We start from the raw sequence: 17,448 nt of genomic DNA on the forward strand, positions 1-17,448 counted from the left end.
AACAAGCATCCTGATGCTGATGAAAAATCGGACACATTCTGCACAATACTCACTCAGCTGTGCTTGCGTCGCAGTTGTAGAGAGACGCACCCATATGCCAGTCAAGAACAAGGCACGACGCACTGCATATGCATCTCCGATACCAGAATCACGACAGCAAAAGTTCCGAGCCTGCCCTCCATTAACGGATGTGATCAAACCCGCGTTGACATACATATATAGCGAGTGGGATACCGTCCGCCGTCACTGAATGGGAGAGACAGGCACACTGCACCGCACGCAGCGATTACGATTGATTTCTACCAGCTAACTTACTTACTGCAAACGCGAGTCCTCGCAAGCTCCGGACGCAGGAAACGATGGTGATCTACGACAACAATAGTGTCCTTGACTCGAGATTTGACGACAACGCAGAGGGCGCATTCGATTTGAGTACAGCGAAGCCAGTGCACGGCTGCAAAAAAAAAGCGAATGCAGTGAGATGTGAGAAACGAGATGGTATAACACGGATTCTAAGCCAACCTATAGAGTATGTGTGCTCGACCCCAACGAACGACAAGCCCGCATGCCAACGTGCAGACAAGGTTTAAAAGAGGGTGAGACAAGTGGTAAGTAATGGAAAATCGTTGAGGAGGATGGGTCAAGGGTCAAGTATAAGTCATGTCCGAATAAAATACACTCCACTAGAACGCAGGCCGCGTGCTCGTGCTCATGCGCGGCACGTTCTGGTAGTAAGGGTCGAACTCGTTGCTCACCGTCCCGCGCACGTCGTCGTGGTACGGTGTGTTGAGGTTCGCAGTACTCACGTTCGCGTCCCACGCCGTGCTTCTATTATCCTGCTGCAGGGGCACAAACGCGCTCGAGTCAGAACTGCGCAGTCCACGGTTTGCTGTCGCGCTCGCGCCGCCAGCATACCCCGGCGTCGTGGACATTTGGTACGCCGACGCCGGCTGCTGAGCGGCTGCGCGGCGCTTCCGCGCCATATAAATACCAAATATCGCACCGAGAATCCCGACGAGGGCGACCGCGCCAACGATACCCCCAACAATTGCACCCGTGTGAGACGTGCCGCTCGTCTGCGACGCGGAGCTCGCGCTGCTCGACGACGAGCTGTTCCCCGAACCACCATTCGCGCTGCCCGACACGTTGTTCAGGCGCACGCTCGCGGGCAGAACGGATGCTAGGGAAAGGGGCTGTGTGCCGAAGTCGCCCGTGCCGATAAGGACGAACGTGCCGTTGCTGGGGATGCCTGACATCGTGACAAAGAGGAGGGCAGGGCCGGGCTGGAAGAGATTGGCGTTCGGGGGTAACTGCGAGACGTGCAGAATGATGGAACCGTTCGTGTTGACCGTGTATGTATTGTTCAGCTGGAGGCTGCGTTGTCCCATGTTCATCGCGTGTGTAGTCCAACCGGGACGGATGAGCCACACAGTGGTATTGTCAGCGGCATCGTTGGCATCTCCCGAATACGAAGTCGTAGGGATCATAATGTCGAATGGGTTACCACCATATGACAGGTTGTTCGGAACGTTCTGCGGGACAGGACGCGTCTGTGCGGAGAAGTACGAAGGGTAGAACACCTCGGCCTGGTACGTCGTGGGGTATATAGTTGAGAGGTTGACATCGATGTTCGGGTTCGACCCGGCTATAAGCACGGACGCATCGGGGAGGAGGATCGCGGACGAATGGTACAGACGGGCGATATTCGAAGTGGAGAATCCCGCAGTGGACCACCTTGAACCAGAAGGAGCTGTGGGATCGTAAAGAGCGGGAAGTCCCACTGGCCCAGCAGCCAGAGACTCCCCAAGGGGCATCTGGCCGAACGTCGGAACATTCAACGTGCGCTGCGAGTATCCAGCCGTGCCGTTGCGTCCGCCATTGACGACCAACATCTTTCCATTAGGGAGCGCAATAAACTGGCCCATCGTACGGGGGGCGGGCATGTCATCATCCTCTACGTACTGAGCCGCAGAGCCATCCGTCGGTTCTGGCGTGATCTGGTGGCACTTAGCTGACGCCGGGATGTCGAACGTGTCACAAAACGGCCAAGAGTAGTTGCCCCAGCAGAAGTCGCTCATGTTGTTGCCGCCGCAGAACATGATCGTCGGTGTGTAGTTGTTCGCAGGTGTGAGCGGGAGCATCGCTGTCGCGCCGGACGCGGGGTAGACACGGATGATATCGTCCGGCATGTCTGGGAGATCTTCCTCCGTATTCTGTAACGGTTCCCATAGGACTGCAACCCCTCAATCAGACTCTAAACCGAGACACGGAGGAACGACGCACTCGAAGAGTAATTGGCCTGCACAAACATTTTGCCCGACGCCATCAGATACGAGTGTGCGTACGAGTTCAAACCCGACGTCTTGACCATGAAGTTCATCACCTGCGCTGGACCTTTGCTCGGATAAAATTCCGCCGTCGGCTCAGCCGCCCCGCCCTCGGTCTCTGGATCGACGTTTGGGTAGTTCCTGTTCACGTACCCTCCTTCCACGAATCCACCGATGATCGCGATCGTACCGTCCCCCAGAGGCTCCGCCGCGGAGTACCACCGCTGCTTCTGCATCGCCAGGATGGTGACGTTGTCGAACCACTGGCACTGCGGTTGGTCCAACTCATCCGGCGTGCACGGGTTGAGGATCCGGATCGACTGCGATCCTGACCAATCACCGTATACCGAGTCGTACTCCCCCGCGAAACCACCGGGCTGCGGGACGTTGCCAATCGATCCACCTGGGCCGATAGCTGCGTTCCCTCCGAACGTCGCGTAGGACCCGTTGGGCAGGTGCATGCCGGACGCGCAGAAGACGTTCGTGTTGACCTGCATCACCGTCGAGGAGCGCTCAGCGATGTTGTATGCAGCACCCCAAGCGGGGTGCCCGTTGATCTGGGCGGCATTGCCCTCTGCCTTGTCCAGGATGTAGACGATCTGCTCATTGCCTACGAACATCTGCGCGCGAGAATTCAGCAAACGAGTGATCATGCGGGAGCAGCGAGACACGCACCATCATGGCGCTGACGAGCGTGCTGCCTCCATTCTCGAAGGAACCGGGGGTGTGAGTCTGTGCCAACGCGGTCCGAGCGAACGTAGCGAGCGAACATGCCAGCAACGAGAGCTGGGACGCGCGCATCGTGCTGAGTGTTACGGACCGACGATACGTTGCACTTTATACTTGTGGGTCGTGGTCGAGGACGTCCCGGAGGGAAAGAAAACGAATGTGTAGGACGAAGTTGCGGGCGTGAGAGAGATGGAGGTTGGGGTACTTAGGGCGACTAGGGTCAGTCTGGCAACTGTCTTGCAGCGTCTCTACGACGCCTTACGTAATATCAAGTTCGGCCTGCCCACGGATCGAGCGGGAGACACGCGTTTTTCCCTTCAATTTGTTGGAAGAGCCACCTCGGTCCGTCGAGAACTGACGAGACTGCAGGCTCGACTTCGTATCCTCGGCTTCTTGTACCAAACTGCATCGCTTTGCGAGGTTGTCGTACCACCTCCATCGGGGAGGGTGGGGTCACGCTGGCTTGGAACCCTGATCTGCGCATATCCGGCTCCGAAAGGCTCCCAGGTGCATGGACTCCATTCGGCGTTCACTCGATACGAGCGATCACAACGGAGAGGTCGGAAGGGGGGCAAGCGCAGAGCGAGAGCGATTCGTACGGGTAAGTCCGGGACTGCCCCTGCATGCCAAAGGGCCGGACAGAATGAGATCAACGTTGTCGACTTCGGCCATGGTATCTGCGGTTGGTGCTAATTTTAGCCGGGAACCACGGTGATAATTATAAACGCGCCAAAAATACAGCTACTGAGGTGTTCATCTCCTCGGCAAGAACGCATTGAAGATGCTGCTTGAAGGCCTCATTCTCATGGAGTGGAAAGTGCACGTTTGCTTGGAGTTTTGTCTCTGTGTACGCAAGTTCGCTCATAGGACAATACGCAGTCTGACGTTTGGGCAATGCTCCGAGTCCTGTCGCGTGCAACCTGTCGCAACCGATGACAGACGCTAAAATTGGGATGATCGATACGGCTGTGGGTTTACCTGAGTCTGAAGTTCTCCGCCATGGCGAACTTGTCCACGGCGTACAGACTTAGGAGTGGAGGATGTCTTCGGGGAAAAGGCGGTGCGTACATAGCCCTACTTTTGGAGATATGTAGTTGACTATCCACAAATGGTTTATTGTTCATCGAGGCCTGATCAGGGTCTATTGAAAGGCAAAAAGGCCGCATTTTGGGGCACAACAGAGGATTTTGGCTGCTGCAGGCTTGCACCACATCTGTGCGAGTTGCCAGCTCTTAGGGCCGGGAGCCCCTCCAGGCACATAACCGTCGGTGCCCTTGTGCATATATAGATCAGGTGCACCTCCTGCTCCAGGTGACTTACCTTCTCCATTCATAACAATCACTATGCTGAGCAAGACCTAGCGTTAAGTGTTTGCGGATGATCCCCCGTGGCTTCTTTCCTGCAGAAGACCGAGTTCCCATAATGACATGATGGCACATTGAGGTTTTGCCGGACTGGCGCTGCGCCGTCGAATTGAGCAAAACGCGGCGCGTCAGGACCCCCGAAAATGGGTCCGCCGCAGGCGTAAGCTTCAATCCACGATCCCCAACCCGAAAAAATCTTACGTGCAAACCATCCCCGAACTCGGGCCCTTTCGCGAAAGGTCCGATCCATCACCTGAAAAATCCTCGGGAGCCGAGGGGGAAAATGGTCAATATGCTGGTACTTGACCTTTCCGAGAGAAAATTTTGGGTTTTGGGCTGATGTTTGGACCAGAATAGCTAACGTCGTGAGCCGGAAAAAGATGTCCGAGTCTGGCTGGGCGCATTTTCGGCCTGCCGAGGTTAGATACCATCCCCGAAAATGGCCGGTAGGCCGCCAGCTTAGGTGTAACGCCCCCGAAAATGACCATTTCGCGACCCCCGAAAAAGGTCTCCGGCGGGATCGGAGCCGTAAGCGAATTATGGCGGTTCCTCGCGCGTCCGAGATCCTGAGAGCACGTGAGAGCGTCTGAGAGCACGTGAGAGCTGTCAAGGTAATAACAGGAGTGGGAAAGGGAGAAGGGTAAACCCCTTAAAACTAGTATACGACTTACTCTCAACGCGCCTGGTGGTAAACGTGGGGAGAGAATGAAATGGGCCTTTCGAAGGAGAGCCGACCTTAAATACGTGTTGCTGGTCCCGACTCAAACTCAGCTCGGGACATTCCGCCCGCTCTGATTGGTCCGACGCAAAAAGGAGACAAGTGTATGACGTCGATGACGAAATGCGTTCAAGGGGAAGCCGAAAGGGGAAGGAGAGATGCCAAGAAAGGAAATGACCTTTGTTTTTGCCTCCCAATTCCGAGCGTCCGCGCGTCGCTGGTAATTTTTTTGCGAACCGCGTTCTGAAGCGCGATTGTGCTCCGCGCGAGTGCCACCGCCGCTTCCACTTGGATCGTTGGGTCTTGCATCGACTCGGAGTAAATTCAGAGGGAATACATCCACTAGGGAAGAAATCAAGAAGAAATGAATACTACCAGTTAACAACGTATTAGTCATTCTGCGTAAATTATGGCACGATGTTCACTACCGCAACATTTCCTAACCATGCGATGTCGGTGGCCATGGTCTCGCTCACACCTCCATTTGTGTGAGCAAAGCTGAGTGAGTACCGTACGGTGCGTCTGATCAGGATGCTAGCCACTACTCTGCCCTTCTTGTCAGGGTGTGATAGCTGCTGAACTCTGCGCATGATGTTGTGGTGGTGTTCCATGTGCGAGATGTACGCTGGAGAGATTGAATTTGTCCGGGATGGAAGTACGTTCCTGCGAGTGTTGCTGCAGAGCGCCGGAGACGTGGCGGAACGGCAAGCTCTGTTCTGCGCTCAACCACGATACTCACAGCACGCGGAATAGATCCCATCTTAGCTTACTCCACGTTCCAGAGGCATGCGCATGTGCCGTTTTCCATCACGCAGAATAATTCGCGAAAAACTGCAGAGTTTCAAGAGAGCCGGTATGTTACCTAAGGTATGTTATCTAACTAATTTGGACCAGTTTCAGCATCTTCACCTGCCGCTGCGACCTAAAAACGGGATAAAGGCCAACCTACTGATTGGTGAGTGTCATTAATTTGTTCATAGATTCATAGCCCAATAACATATACTGTTCATACATAGTCGACAGATACTGCAAATCGTCCCAATAATTTACTTCCTGCTGTCACCCTCAGCCTGAGTCAATCATACAGTACCAGGCTGAAACCATCTGCAAAGTAATGTTGGACGAAGGCTCCCCGGAGACGATGGCGGAGACGGGGGTGGAGATGCGACGAAGTGGATCTCTCGTTCTCCCTTGGGACTCGGCAGCGGAGACATCAACCCCTGCAAGACTGCGTCGCCCTTCTCATCATCCCTATTATCTCCGGCAGTCTGCACGACCTTCGCGAACATGGACTTGACAGCCAGCTCCTCTCTCCTCCGCTTGTTTTCGCTGGTCTCGAGCAGCGGGTTGACCACGACCAGCGTCTTCTTCGTCGAGTCGGCGCTGCTGCGCCGCTTCTGTTCCAGCGCGACAAAGTATATTTGCTTGGCTGTAAGCCGCTCCAGGAGTGCCGATTCCTCTCTGTCCCTCTGCAGTCTCTCATTGTACTCGTCGATGTCCTTCTCCACCTGCTCGTCCCCAAGGACTCTGATCGCTTTCGCGAAGGTCCCGCGCAGGTCATAGTCCTTCCCCTTCGTCTTAGCCACCTTCACCTTTTTCTCGAGCCCCCAGAGGAACACCGCACAGAACCAGTAACACTGGTTCGAGAGGAGGGAATAATTCGGCGAGCTTTCGTATATCATGTGGAAGATGGTGCACACGTCGGGAAGCGAGAAGAGCGGCTTCGTGGGGCAGCGCATCACGACGATCTTGTAGAAGCTAGAGGGTTTGAAGTCGGGCGGCGCGCGGCTGATGCGGTCGTCGGTGATGCGCACATATGGGTGAGGGAACGTGGTTGTGGATGGTCCTTCGGGCTTCTTCGTAGTAGGCCGCCGCTCAACCCGCAGGGAGAGTAGGTGCTTCCCATCGAAGACATCAAGAATCAGGAACTCGTGGGCTTTCCGTCGCGCGTCAGCCATTGATACGAATTCCCGAACATATCCCCATGCTTACCCACCGCAGTTTGCTCTTTGTAGTGCGTCGCCTTCACGAGCCTGTGTTTGCTGTACTGTGCCTGATGTAATCGTATCTCCTCGTAGAATGTACTCAGAGGCAGCGAGATTCCTTCTCTAAAGTCAGGATTCAAGAGCACGCTGGACATTACAGCTTGGACAAAGAGCAGGTGGTCGTTTGGCGCAGAGGTTCAGAGCGCTCCTTGCAGATGGAAGCAGCTGTAAAGTTCAGAGTTTGCGGCCTTACAGCCTCGTTGTCTTCGCCACGCCTGCACGAGAACTTTGCGAATGATGGCGTATGAGCTGGACCCATTACTTACACGGCATGCTAGTAAGCAGCACTGTCGTGACTTGCTGCGATAAGTGGGAATGTTCTGTCAGTGTGTCAGAATCTCCATGCATTTTCTAAGCACAGCCGGCCGCAGGCAGTGATTTGTCGACATCGTGGTAATCGCAAGCGCCCGCCTGTAACATGCGTCGACTCGGAGTCGGACCCATTTGGCCGCCGCGACTTCAGTCCGCTGTCGAATGCTGGCTGTCTATCCTCGCTCTTATGCAACCCTTACGAACATTATTGCCACCTGGATATGCACTGCTCCTTGAAGATCATGTTGTGAATTTTACCGCCGCCGACACAGCACTCGCGCTCTCTAGATCTGCGGCACTGTCCGCAGCGCTAAGTGCACCGCACCCAGGACACATGTACAGGGTTACATACCCAGCCAGTGATCCTCCGTACTATCTGCGGTTGCGCACGGGCCCTGCTTCCTTAGTCTTCCCAGTCAAGTCAACAAAGACGCTTACACCGGGTTCAATGAGGTACAGGCGCTTTGCCAACCACTTCTTGTGATCAGCGTCGTGTCCCGCGCAACGTGGCTTCCTCACCAGTGGGCGGACTTCCTTCATAGCCTAGCAGGAACCTGCGAGTGGACTGATTATCCGGTAACCTGCCTTTTACCACCTCCACTTCGCCATGGATGTTCGACCCAATTCTCCTCTTTCCGTTGCCTCTGTATCTTCTGGAAGCGATGATGTCGGCGGTTCTGATTCAGAGCGAAGCGCTCCCTTGCCCAAGCCTAAGTACCCTCTGAATTTGGAGCTCGACGAATTATGGGAGAATTGTCGACTTTTCGCTGGGAAAGCGAGGGATATAAATTCTCGGATTCATCCTCTGGACCTTGCTCTGGTGCTGCTCTTCGATGGTCTTCAAGACCCCGACCTTGATCCCCGGCTGATAGCTGCCAAGACCGAGCACAAGTCCAAAGTGGAGAGACCTCTCTTTTGGACTGCTATATCACGAGCACGCAAATTCAGCCCACCAGAATCCCTAGATGCTCACCTGCAGAATCATATCTACTTGAAGAGTGATGTAGAACCATCCATTCATATGTCAATTGGCCAAGCCTTTTGGGCCAAAGTGCAAGAGTTGGACTCCCCTCATTTTGAGCCTCCCTCGGTGAACGTCGACGGAAACAATGTAAGTAAGGCCCTGCTCTACCAACGATTTGTCCTAAGTTCTTCGCAACAAAATGGCCGGTCGAACCAAATTAGGTGATTCTCGAGCATTGCTGCGAGGCAACCAGGTTGGTCCTGGATCAGGCCAAGACCTTTGCTGATGATTCTGTGAGTGCACCTCAGTTCACTGTAATTGCTCAAATGTAGAACTTCAATGTCGCAATTTAGGGTGATGCATTCCTTGCTCCTCATCACCTCTTGCTCGCCCTGTTCATGCAAGAAGATATCAAGCAAATTCTCGAGACAGATCATCATCTCGACACGAAGGTTCTCGCGGCCATAGTTCGAGACTTACGCAAAGAGAATGTCTCTAATCACGAGGAAGAGCCGAGATTCGCATTTCTGAACGAGTTCGCGATTCTTTCGTCCATTTATGGTATCTTTCTTATAATGTGCACCTTACTTTCAGATTTGCGATAGATGTAACGAAGATGATGCAAGACAAACTGGATAAGGGCGAAGAGATAGATCCCATCGTTGGTAGGGTATGTTATATTCTATACTTTTATTTCCGTTGTGATCTCAAATACGATTAGAACTACGAGCTTCGTCGTCTCGTCTCAATCCTCTCTAGACTGTAAGTTGCCTAGTTCTTTGTCTTTGCACGACCTGCTCATGTTCATTGGCTACGAATGAAGGACGAAGAACAATGCTGTCCTTCTCGGTATGTACACCTCAACACAGACTTAGTTATCAAGCTCACCTGCGAATTCAAGGTGATCCTGGAGTTGGAAAGACGGCCATCGCAGAAGGGTTGGCGTTGAGAATCATCCAGGGACAAGTTCCGGAATCTGTGGTGGCTCGTGTGTTCAGCCTGGATCTTGGAGCGCTACTGGCAAGTACAGCGTGTAAATCGGCCTATGAACATGTACGTACGCGGTGCATTTTGATTTTGACATCAGGTTGGAGATGCTCACATCGTTGACTCTTAAGATCCTTCAACGAATTCTTGATGGTACCTGTCTGCGCTAGAATTAGAGCTCTCCTTACTATCGAACTGATTTATCCATACAGAGATCGCTCAGCACGAAGATCGGGGCATTAACGTGATTTTGTTTATCGACGAGCTGAGCCAGCTTACTATCGGAGGGTACAGAGGGGATGGAGTGGGCATGTGTGTCCTCACTCCTTGTTTCATAAGCGACTGTCAGTTCTGACAATATCTATCGCCTTACAGAGATGCAGCTACCCTCATGAAACCTTTCCTCACAGCGGGAAAGCTGCGTTGCGTAGGCTGTTCGACGTTCGAGGATTTCCGAATGTCTATTGAGAAGGACGGTGCCCTTGCTCGCCAATTCTCCTATGTATGTTCTCTCTGTGTCTCGCCGTTACTTGTCTCAACCTACCCGGCGTTGTTGAATGCAGGTATACGTCTGCGAACCCACCGTCAACGAGACCATCAAGGTGCTTCGCGGGCTCAAGAATGGGATGGAGAAATTCCATGGTGTCATCATTCTTGATGAGGCTATGGAGGCGGCTGCGTCTATCGCGTCACAGTTCTTCTCTCACAAACGGTCAGCGGTTGGTTGTGATCCACGTATTCGCCGTTGCTAACAGTCTTGAATCTTTAAATCAGGCTACCCGACTCTGCCATTGACCTCGTCGACGAAGCATGCTCGTACATCAAGATTGGCCGCAACGAAAAGTGGGAGAGGCTCGGGAAGCTGAAGAGGGCACAATACGTTCTGCAGATGAATATCCACTCCTGGGAGGTCGGTATATACGCGCGTCTGTCTGGAAGGTTGCTCACCCGCTGTGTGCTATGACCTCACAGAACGAGGTAGATGAAGCTAGCGATAAGGAACTGGAACAGGCCCAGCAGGAGATGGAGGATCTCGAGAGGCAGATTGAAAGTTTCACCACCACTACGCTTAAGACGAGGACTCGCCTTACGAAGCTTCAGGAACTGGAGGACAAGATTAAGGACTTGGAAGCCAAGGCGTTCCAGCTTGGACAGGCTGGGTGAGTTCCCTCGAAAAAGTTTCGGGAATCCTGACTTTGCGGTCCCACGAGGCCCGTGAACAAAGGTTCCTTAGCTATGTTGTTCCTGGGGACTTACTCATGTTTGAACAGTGAACGAGCCAAGAAGATCGAGACAGTGCAAGAGATTTACAAGTTGGAATCGCAGCGATTGGAAGTGGGTGAGGATGACGAAGACTCATCTAGCGAAGACACACCAGAGCAATCCACCGACTCCTCAGAGAATGGTCCGAAACTTGTCTTGAGGCGTACAGTGAAGGAGGTCGCATCGTGGCATCGTCCTATCCAGTATGCGGAGCCGTACGATCCAGTGAAGAGGACCGGTGTGCTGGAGATATTCCGGCGGTTGTCAAAATCTGTGAGTTTCCTCCCATCTGTCTGTTGCAGTTGTTGGCGTCTGCTCTGTTTTGCGCCACGCGGAAATCTACATGCACTGACGGACGAATTGCTTGCAGGTAACGGGCCAGTATGAAGCCATTGACGCCGCCCTGAGTGCTGTTCGATGTATGATGGGCGGACTGACCGATCCATCAAGGCCGATCGCCTCATTTTTGTTCGGTGGACCATCTGGCTCTGGCAAGACACTGTTGAGCAAGGAGGTGGGTAACTGTTTGCAGATGGGGATACATCTGGATATTCTAGAGTATATCGTTTCTAACCCTTGGTACCTAGCTCACCAATTGTCTTCTCCGATCGTCCGGCTGTTTGCCTGGATCGTTTGGGAAGCTCGTCCGCATTAATGCTGCCGACTATGCGGAGTCTCATTCGCTCACTCGGTTGGTGAGTATCTTGGATATGTGATTGAAACGCAATATTAACTTCTTACCTAGATCGGTACGCCAGCCTGCACAGGCTTTGACAAGGGTGGGCAACTCACCGAGTGTGTGAGGCGCAGACCATTCTCGATTGTGCATATTCACGAGTCAGTGTCGCACATCTGGGACTTCTCCAGGCTGAAGGGCTTACACATATCCTTTAAGCATTGAGAATGCATGCCCAGAGTTCAGGCTACAGATTCAAACGATTCTGGATGAGGGATCGTTGAGGGATGGGTCAGGGAAAGTCGTGGATTTCACGTGAGTTCTCGTCTAGCTCAGTTTCTACCCGCATCGGCCCGTCTTCCAGCTTCAAGCGTGCCGCAGTCTTACTCACAATCTACCTAACGACAGGAACTGTATTGTGATAATCACCACTAGCATCGGCCAGGATACCTCGGGCCGTGCGCCTCCTGGTGAAGATGAGAAGCAATGGGAACGGCAACATTTCCTGGATGCAATACATCGCTACTTCCCGATTGAATTCCTTGCTCGGCTCGATGACTTGGTCGTTTTCGTACGTGTTGTTCTTCCCACCGCACACCCCGAAAATCTCATAAAGCATCTCTACTGTGTAGAAACGGATAGATGCTGAAATGATGTCATCTATCGTGGAGGCGCGTCTCGAGGAGATCAGGAAACTCCTGCTGGGCATCAAGCTCCGTCTCGAAGCGGACGATAAAGTGCGACTATATCTCGAGATGCGCGGGTGGTCGCCCATTTCAGGTGCGAGACAGCTCGAGAAAATCATCCGCTCGGAAATTTTGCGCCCCCTCTCCCTCCTCATTCTCGAGAATCAGGTGCACGACAATTGGACAGTGCGCCTTAAACACGAGGGCGGACGACTCATCATCGAGCCCGGCGAGCCTGTTGCTCCGATCGTCGACGAAAGCAGCTCATCAAGCAACACGGGCAGCTCGTCTCCCACCACTTCCTACAGCGAATTATCAGTGGACAGTATCACAGCAGTGGGGGATACGAGGGATAGTTCCTCTACGTCTGTGGTGGAGAGCGCATACAACAATCTTCCAGCCCCTCCGCCCATGCTGAAGCTTCTTCCGCAGAGATTGTTCTGAGCTCCCTTTTCTACAGCGACAACGACATATGTACCTCAGTTGAAATGTATTTTCTGGAGCTTATCAGAAGCATGCTCCCAACGAGTCAGTCAACCACACTGGCATGCCGCGAGCCTGAGACACGTACATTGCGGTCTTCACAGTGTGCCTCACCCACACCGAAGGGTTACTAATCCGATTGTCTTTGTTTAAGGGACCATACCGAAAGATGGCAAGAGGTCAGGAACTCTGTTCCATGAAACTGCAATACGACCAAACATCGAGCACTAGACATGCGATATCTACTGTCGCATTCAAGGCAAACCGTCATTGTCGCGTTGGGTGAGAAATAGAGTATACATGTGGAGAAGATACTGCTAGGGTGTTCGTAACTCGCGACGGCAGGAGCATCATGCCTCAGGGCGAAATCTAACCCCATCGATTCAGCCATCGAGCTCGTCGTGCGTCCAGCATGGCGGTAGCCACCAAATGTGATTTAGTGGTAATTAACACGTGGTTCAAACCCGCCGTTTGTGCATAGTACAGCACGGAGAAAAGAGAACTGATTTAGGAGCACTCCGAAATGAACTAATGGAAGTCACCGTTCACCGACGCCGCTCAATTGAAGAGACAAAGGAATCAAATATGGAGAGCGGATTCGGATGGTACAAGGGCAGCTGCGATATCTGATAGTAAGACAGCTGCGATGATAGCAAGACAGCTGCGGTCATCGTGAGCCGATCATAGGCGAAGCTTGTTGCAGGAAGCAATGTGTATGCCCAACGCCGCAAATTTGCGGCTCCGTCCGGGTCTTGCATCCTATCACAGCTTACTGCGGTATTCCCTGCACTGAGCGCCAACAATGAGTACACAATCGGATCCCAGCGCTGCGAGCTTTGCGTTGAAATGCTCAGCATCAAGCCACAGGAATCTGATTATGCGGTACCGCCAGGACCACTCGGAGTAGCATTGTCCTGCGGCACGACTTGGGTGCATGTTCCCCGGCCTGTTCAGGAGCGGCGCACCGCTTGGAGTAGCGTTCCCTTAAAAGACGGTCGAACGGATGTGTCTGTCATCAACCAAGTGCTCCGCTCCCAGAAATTGCCCATCCTTCTTGCAGACGCAGTAATGTGAGTCCGAGACTTGCACTTCATATTGCTGCACCGAGCCTGAGTCCTTCAGCGCAGAAGTTTTTTGCAACGATGCCGTCGAGGTCAAAGAGCGAATGTAAAAAACTCATCGCCCGCTTTCCGCTTGTCCGCTACGTCCCGACCATGGATGCTGGCTCCCCTACGGGATGGGAAGAGTCGAACCTTCGGGATGTGTACCTCGAGAACCACCATGCGCGGTGCTACTATTGCCTGTCCGACTTTGAGAAGCCCCGACGGCGACCTGCAGGCACGGGTCGCACGACGGAGAAGCAGTCAGTATCGCCGTCAGAACCACTGAGGGAGCTGCCATGCGGGCATGTGTTCCACGTAAGCACCCACATGCCTATACAGTCCGCCTGTCTGACGGGTGTTCATTACAGCGGACATGCATTGATGAGTGGCTCCTCAAGGACCAACGATGTGCCGTCTGTCGCCAAGACATTTTCGATATGCCTCTGCGGGAGGACGTGCACCCCCGTCCTCCACGCCTTCTTCCCCGTCCCCAGCGACCGCGCTCGATCTCGCTGCCATCAGCCCCCCCGACGATCCTCATGCTCACCAACCCTGCGCCCCCGTCGTTGAAGCCGAAGAAGAGCAGACTTGGTTTCCTCGGCAAACTGCTGCACTCATCGACCGAGCGGAAGCACCGCGCACGGGACATCAGCGAGCCATTCAACTTCGTACACCTGACGCACATCGACTTTGACCAGGGCGCGGGCACGTTCGTTGGTATGCCAAAGGAGGTAGAGGATGTGCTGCATGGCATGACCCTCAACGGGCAATGCTGAACCACGCGGGGTGTTAGTTTGTCGTGGTCCAGAATGTGGCGCTGGGGCGTCATAATTCTGCGCAAAGTTGTACTGGCTGGTACCTGTGTACTTCTTTCAGTCATAATCAGGCCGTGCTTTAGAAATAAATTTAGTGTAGACAACTGGCCTTGGTGCCATGTACACAATTTCTGTAGGATCAAGAACGCGTTTTGCGACAATCCTGCACATTGAAAGCAAACGTCAGAGCATAAAGATAAGTGTTCTGTGGGCACCGAACTGACTCACAAAAGTCAAAACACACATGTACTGGCCCTACCAGTACGTCCATAAGCGCCGATTCGACTTGTCTTCGTTACAACAATTCGAAAACATTGCTGCTAGATTCAACCAAGTACTGAGGCGACTCAAACGAAAATTAGCTCTTCGCAAGTCGATCTGTCGTCGCTCCGCAAACCGGGCATAAGCCATCCGCCTCACGGAAGATGGTGTCTTTCAACGTGTGTTCAGACACCGTGCCGCATCCACGACCGCAGGCTCAATACCCCTAGTTCATGCAATGACGTCATCAGATGTCCTGAAGATATACAATCACTTCCGAGGGACGTTTGTACAGCCATTCCGTGATATCGAGCCTGAGGTACAATTCAAGTCGCTTAGGCTGCACAGATACGTGGAGTCGACCTGAAGATGGAATGAAATGCCTCGCGAAGCGATCGACGACGCACGATCCGATGTATGTGATCCATAGTGCAGGGATTTTACTCCATGGGCAAATTGGGAGAGCGGAGCGCCAGCATAGTCACATCGAAGGCGCCCCAATAGAAGACGGGTAGCCTGTCTCATAGATGATCGATAACACGAGACACGAAGACGCGGCGTGAACTGCAGGTTGGGGGACACAGTATGACGGATCGATGGGTAGCTGTGCGCGCGCAGTGCATGTTCGTAGGTTCGCAGCATCGTGGGAGCAAGGACGTATCGGTGTATAGCAACGGCGCCTTGCTATGTGTGAGGCCAAAGCCAGGTATGCTTCTATCTCCACATTGTTGACATCGATCCGGTGAATCTACCACGAGGAGGCGGTGAGTCCACGGTACCTGTGCTGCCAGCGTTAAAGTCGAATGTCCTATAAGCGACTGAGTCCTTCTCTCGACACTCCACCCTTGGCGTAACGAATTTCGGGTTTGAATCTAGTCAGCAACCACTCAGCAGGAGCTTCACCACAGTGAGTCTACCAGTCTTCGTCTCAACATTGGGAGGGAGACACTCCACCTCCGCCAATCGCGTGAGGCGGGAGCGTAAGGAAAGCATCAAACTCACCAGGTTGTCGTAATTTCTGCAGTCAGAGTTCTCCTAGAATCTATGGCTCTCAAACGCATCCAGAAGGTAAGTGTGGTCGATGAACTTGAAAGACCACTTATGTGACCGTGACGACCTGTGTCACGGCTCTTCCACACGAAATCTGAGATCTGACCAGTGTCTCTCGCAGGAACTAATCGATATTCGTCGCGATCCGCCACCATCATGCAGCGCAGGGCCAGCGGGGGATAATCTTTTTCACTGGAAAGCCACTTTAATTGGCCCCGTGAGCTTTCACTATAACTCCGAATTCGACATCTCCGTTAACACTTCATGCATTTTAGAGCGAGACTCCCTACGAAGGCGGGGTCTTCTTCCTATCAATAACATTCCCCTCGAGCTACCCGCTCAAGCCACCCAAGGTCACATTCGACACGCCCGTCGTGCACCCGAACGTGTTCGAGGGAGGGTCTATTTGTCTGGACATTCTGAAAGAGCAGTGGACACCGGCGCTGACGATCACGAATGGTGCGTTCTGCGTAGATATAACTATCGCCGAAATTAAAGGCGAATACTTTTGTCTACGTTATATGTCCAGTGCTGTTGTCGATCTCGTCGTTACTGGCGGAGAATCATGATAGCGAGTCTGCGAGGCAGATGACGCGGGAGTGAGCCATATTTTACTTGCCAGTTTGCGTCGGTGCTGATGACAACTTTGCGATGAACAGACATGCGATGCATAGAGCTGGTGCTCAGCAGCTGGAGTAGGTGTGTGTATGCCTATGAGTTTTCTTACCCTCAAGTCGTTCCTGTAACTATTTGGCTCCATGCGATCTTCGTTTTCGCTTTCATGGATAATTCAATTGCGAGGTGTTTGGCAATGTATCGACATTAGGTAACCAGAATATTCTTCGTGGGATTACTTTGGACAGTTCTCGAATGAACGACAGCAAGTGCACCTGTGAGTGAGTGAATTCCTATTATACGTACCCTTCACACCATAGGGCCTGGCGACCAGCCTAGATAAGATGGTCACCTCGCTCAACATACAGAATCTACTAATGTCGGACAAATGCTGAATCGTGATTATGGGGTGAGGACTGGACGTAATAAGCCTTAAGCAGTGAGTTCGTCGTATGTGAGATGGGTGATACTGACCAAAGTAGCTGAGCACGCGAACGACTTGGAAGGGATTGGTCTGCGAGTAGGCGGTATTGTTTTCTCTCTGAGACGGATGGCCGACATACACGAGGCAGTTTCCTTGCATCGAGCCGCCATTCTGGCTTAAGCCGGTGGCTTCTCACCACTCGAACATACTTACAATTGGCTATAGAGGGTGTTCATTCTGCAAGACACGCTGCGCGTCCAGGTAATATACTCTAGAGTCCAGGCGGACGAGTGGAGCGGGATCAACTCGAGGGGACGGTCGTTGTTGTCGTGCTGAAGACGGCGTCCACCGATGTGGTAGTCACGACCGAGTCCACTGTCTTCGGTACGATGACGAAGACTTCTGAGGTGCGCATTGCGATGACTGTCGATGTCGTAACGTCTTGCATTGCCCGTGTGCGGGTAATAGTGGTCGTTCCCGGAGCTGCGCGCCGAGGACACTTATGAGCGATGAGCATAGAGAGATGCGGACGTACATGGAATGGTGGCCGCGCTCCAGGCAAGGAGGAGTACTGTGAAAGGAAATGCCTTGACTACCAACATGATGAAGCACGTTTATCGATTGTG

The 17,448-nt window shown here is 53.0% G+C and overlaps 6 protein-coding genes across 6 annotated transcripts; 3 read left to right on the top strand and 3 right to left on the bottom strand.

The window, feature by feature from the left end:
* Positions 1–683: 683 nt before the first annotated feature.
* On the bottom strand, positions 684–3,128 carry SCP_0601980 (hypothetical protein; the record flags this gene model as incomplete). Its single annotated transcript, XM_027759332.1, has 3 exons — positions 684–2,233; positions 2,284–2,947; positions 3,003–3,128. The coding sequence occupies 3 exons, from the start codon at positions 3,126–3,128 to the stop codon at positions 684–686; spliced, it is 2,340 nt and encodes a 779-aa protein (XP_027615133.1).
* Positions 3,129–6,217: 3,089 nt separating this feature from the next.
* On the bottom strand, positions 6,218–7,278 carry SCP_0601990 (hypothetical protein; the record flags this gene model as incomplete). The annotated part of the gene is made up of 2 exons (XM_027759333.1): positions 6,218–7,074; positions 7,131–7,278. The coding sequence occupies 2 exons, from the start codon at positions 7,276–7,278 to the stop codon at positions 6,218–6,220; spliced, it is 1,005 nt and encodes a 334-aa protein (XP_027615134.1).
* An 824-nt stretch (positions 7,279–8,102) lies between these two features.
* On the top strand, positions 8,103–12,515 carry SCP_0602000 (Heat shock protein; the record flags this gene model as incomplete). The annotated part of the gene is made up of 20 exons (XM_027759334.1): positions 8,103–8,606; positions 8,681–8,752; positions 8,813–8,994; positions 9,054–9,129; positions 9,181–9,221; positions 9,283–9,308; positions 9,361–9,512; positions 9,578–9,599; positions 9,659–9,758; positions 9,822–9,948; positions 10,010–10,158; positions 10,221–10,356; positions 10,419–10,606; positions 10,718–10,982; positions 11,080–11,223; positions 11,297–11,404; positions 11,455–11,546; positions 11,605–11,700; positions 11,794–11,956; positions 12,018–12,515. The coding sequence occupies 20 exons, from the start codon at positions 8,103–8,105 to the stop codon at positions 12,513–12,515; spliced, it is 3,141 nt and encodes a 1,046-aa protein (XP_027615135.1).
* A 1,253-nt stretch (positions 12,516–13,768) lies between these two features.
* On the top strand, positions 13,769–14,433 carry SCP_0602010 (hypothetical protein; the record flags this gene model as incomplete). Its single annotated transcript, XM_027759335.1, has 2 exons — positions 13,769–13,972; positions 14,026–14,433. 2 exons carry the CDS (start codon positions 13,769–13,771, stop codon positions 14,431–14,433), a joined length of 612 nt encoding a protein of 203 aa, XP_027615136.1.
* A 1,344-nt stretch (positions 14,434–15,777) lies between these two features.
* SCP_0602020 (Ubiquitin-conjugating enzyme E2 4) lies at positions 15,778–16,482 on the top strand (the record flags this gene model as incomplete). The annotated part of the gene is made up of 5 exons (XM_027759336.1): positions 15,778–15,801; positions 15,905–16,000; positions 16,059–16,242; positions 16,313–16,382; positions 16,443–16,482. The coding sequence occupies 5 exons, from the start codon at positions 15,778–15,780 to the stop codon at positions 16,480–16,482; spliced, it is 414 nt and encodes a 137-aa protein (XP_027615137.1).
* A 641-nt stretch (positions 16,483–17,123) lies between these two features.
* Positions 17,124–17,424, bottom strand: SCP_0602030 (hypothetical protein; the record flags this gene model as incomplete). The annotated part of the gene is made up of 2 exons (XM_027759337.1): positions 17,124–17,305; positions 17,358–17,424. The coding sequence occupies 2 exons, from the start codon at positions 17,422–17,424 to the stop codon at positions 17,124–17,126; spliced, it is 249 nt and encodes an 82-aa protein (XP_027615138.1).
* Between the last annotated feature and the right edge of the window lie 24 nt (positions 17,425–17,448).

Source organism: Sparassis crispa (genome assembly GCF_003851025.1).
Source record: "Sparassis crispa DNA, contig_000005F, whole genome shotgun sequence".
In the NCBI taxonomy this organism is placed as follows: Eukaryota; Fungi; Basidiomycota; class Agaricomycetes; order Polyporales; family Sparassidaceae; genus Sparassis; species Sparassis crispa.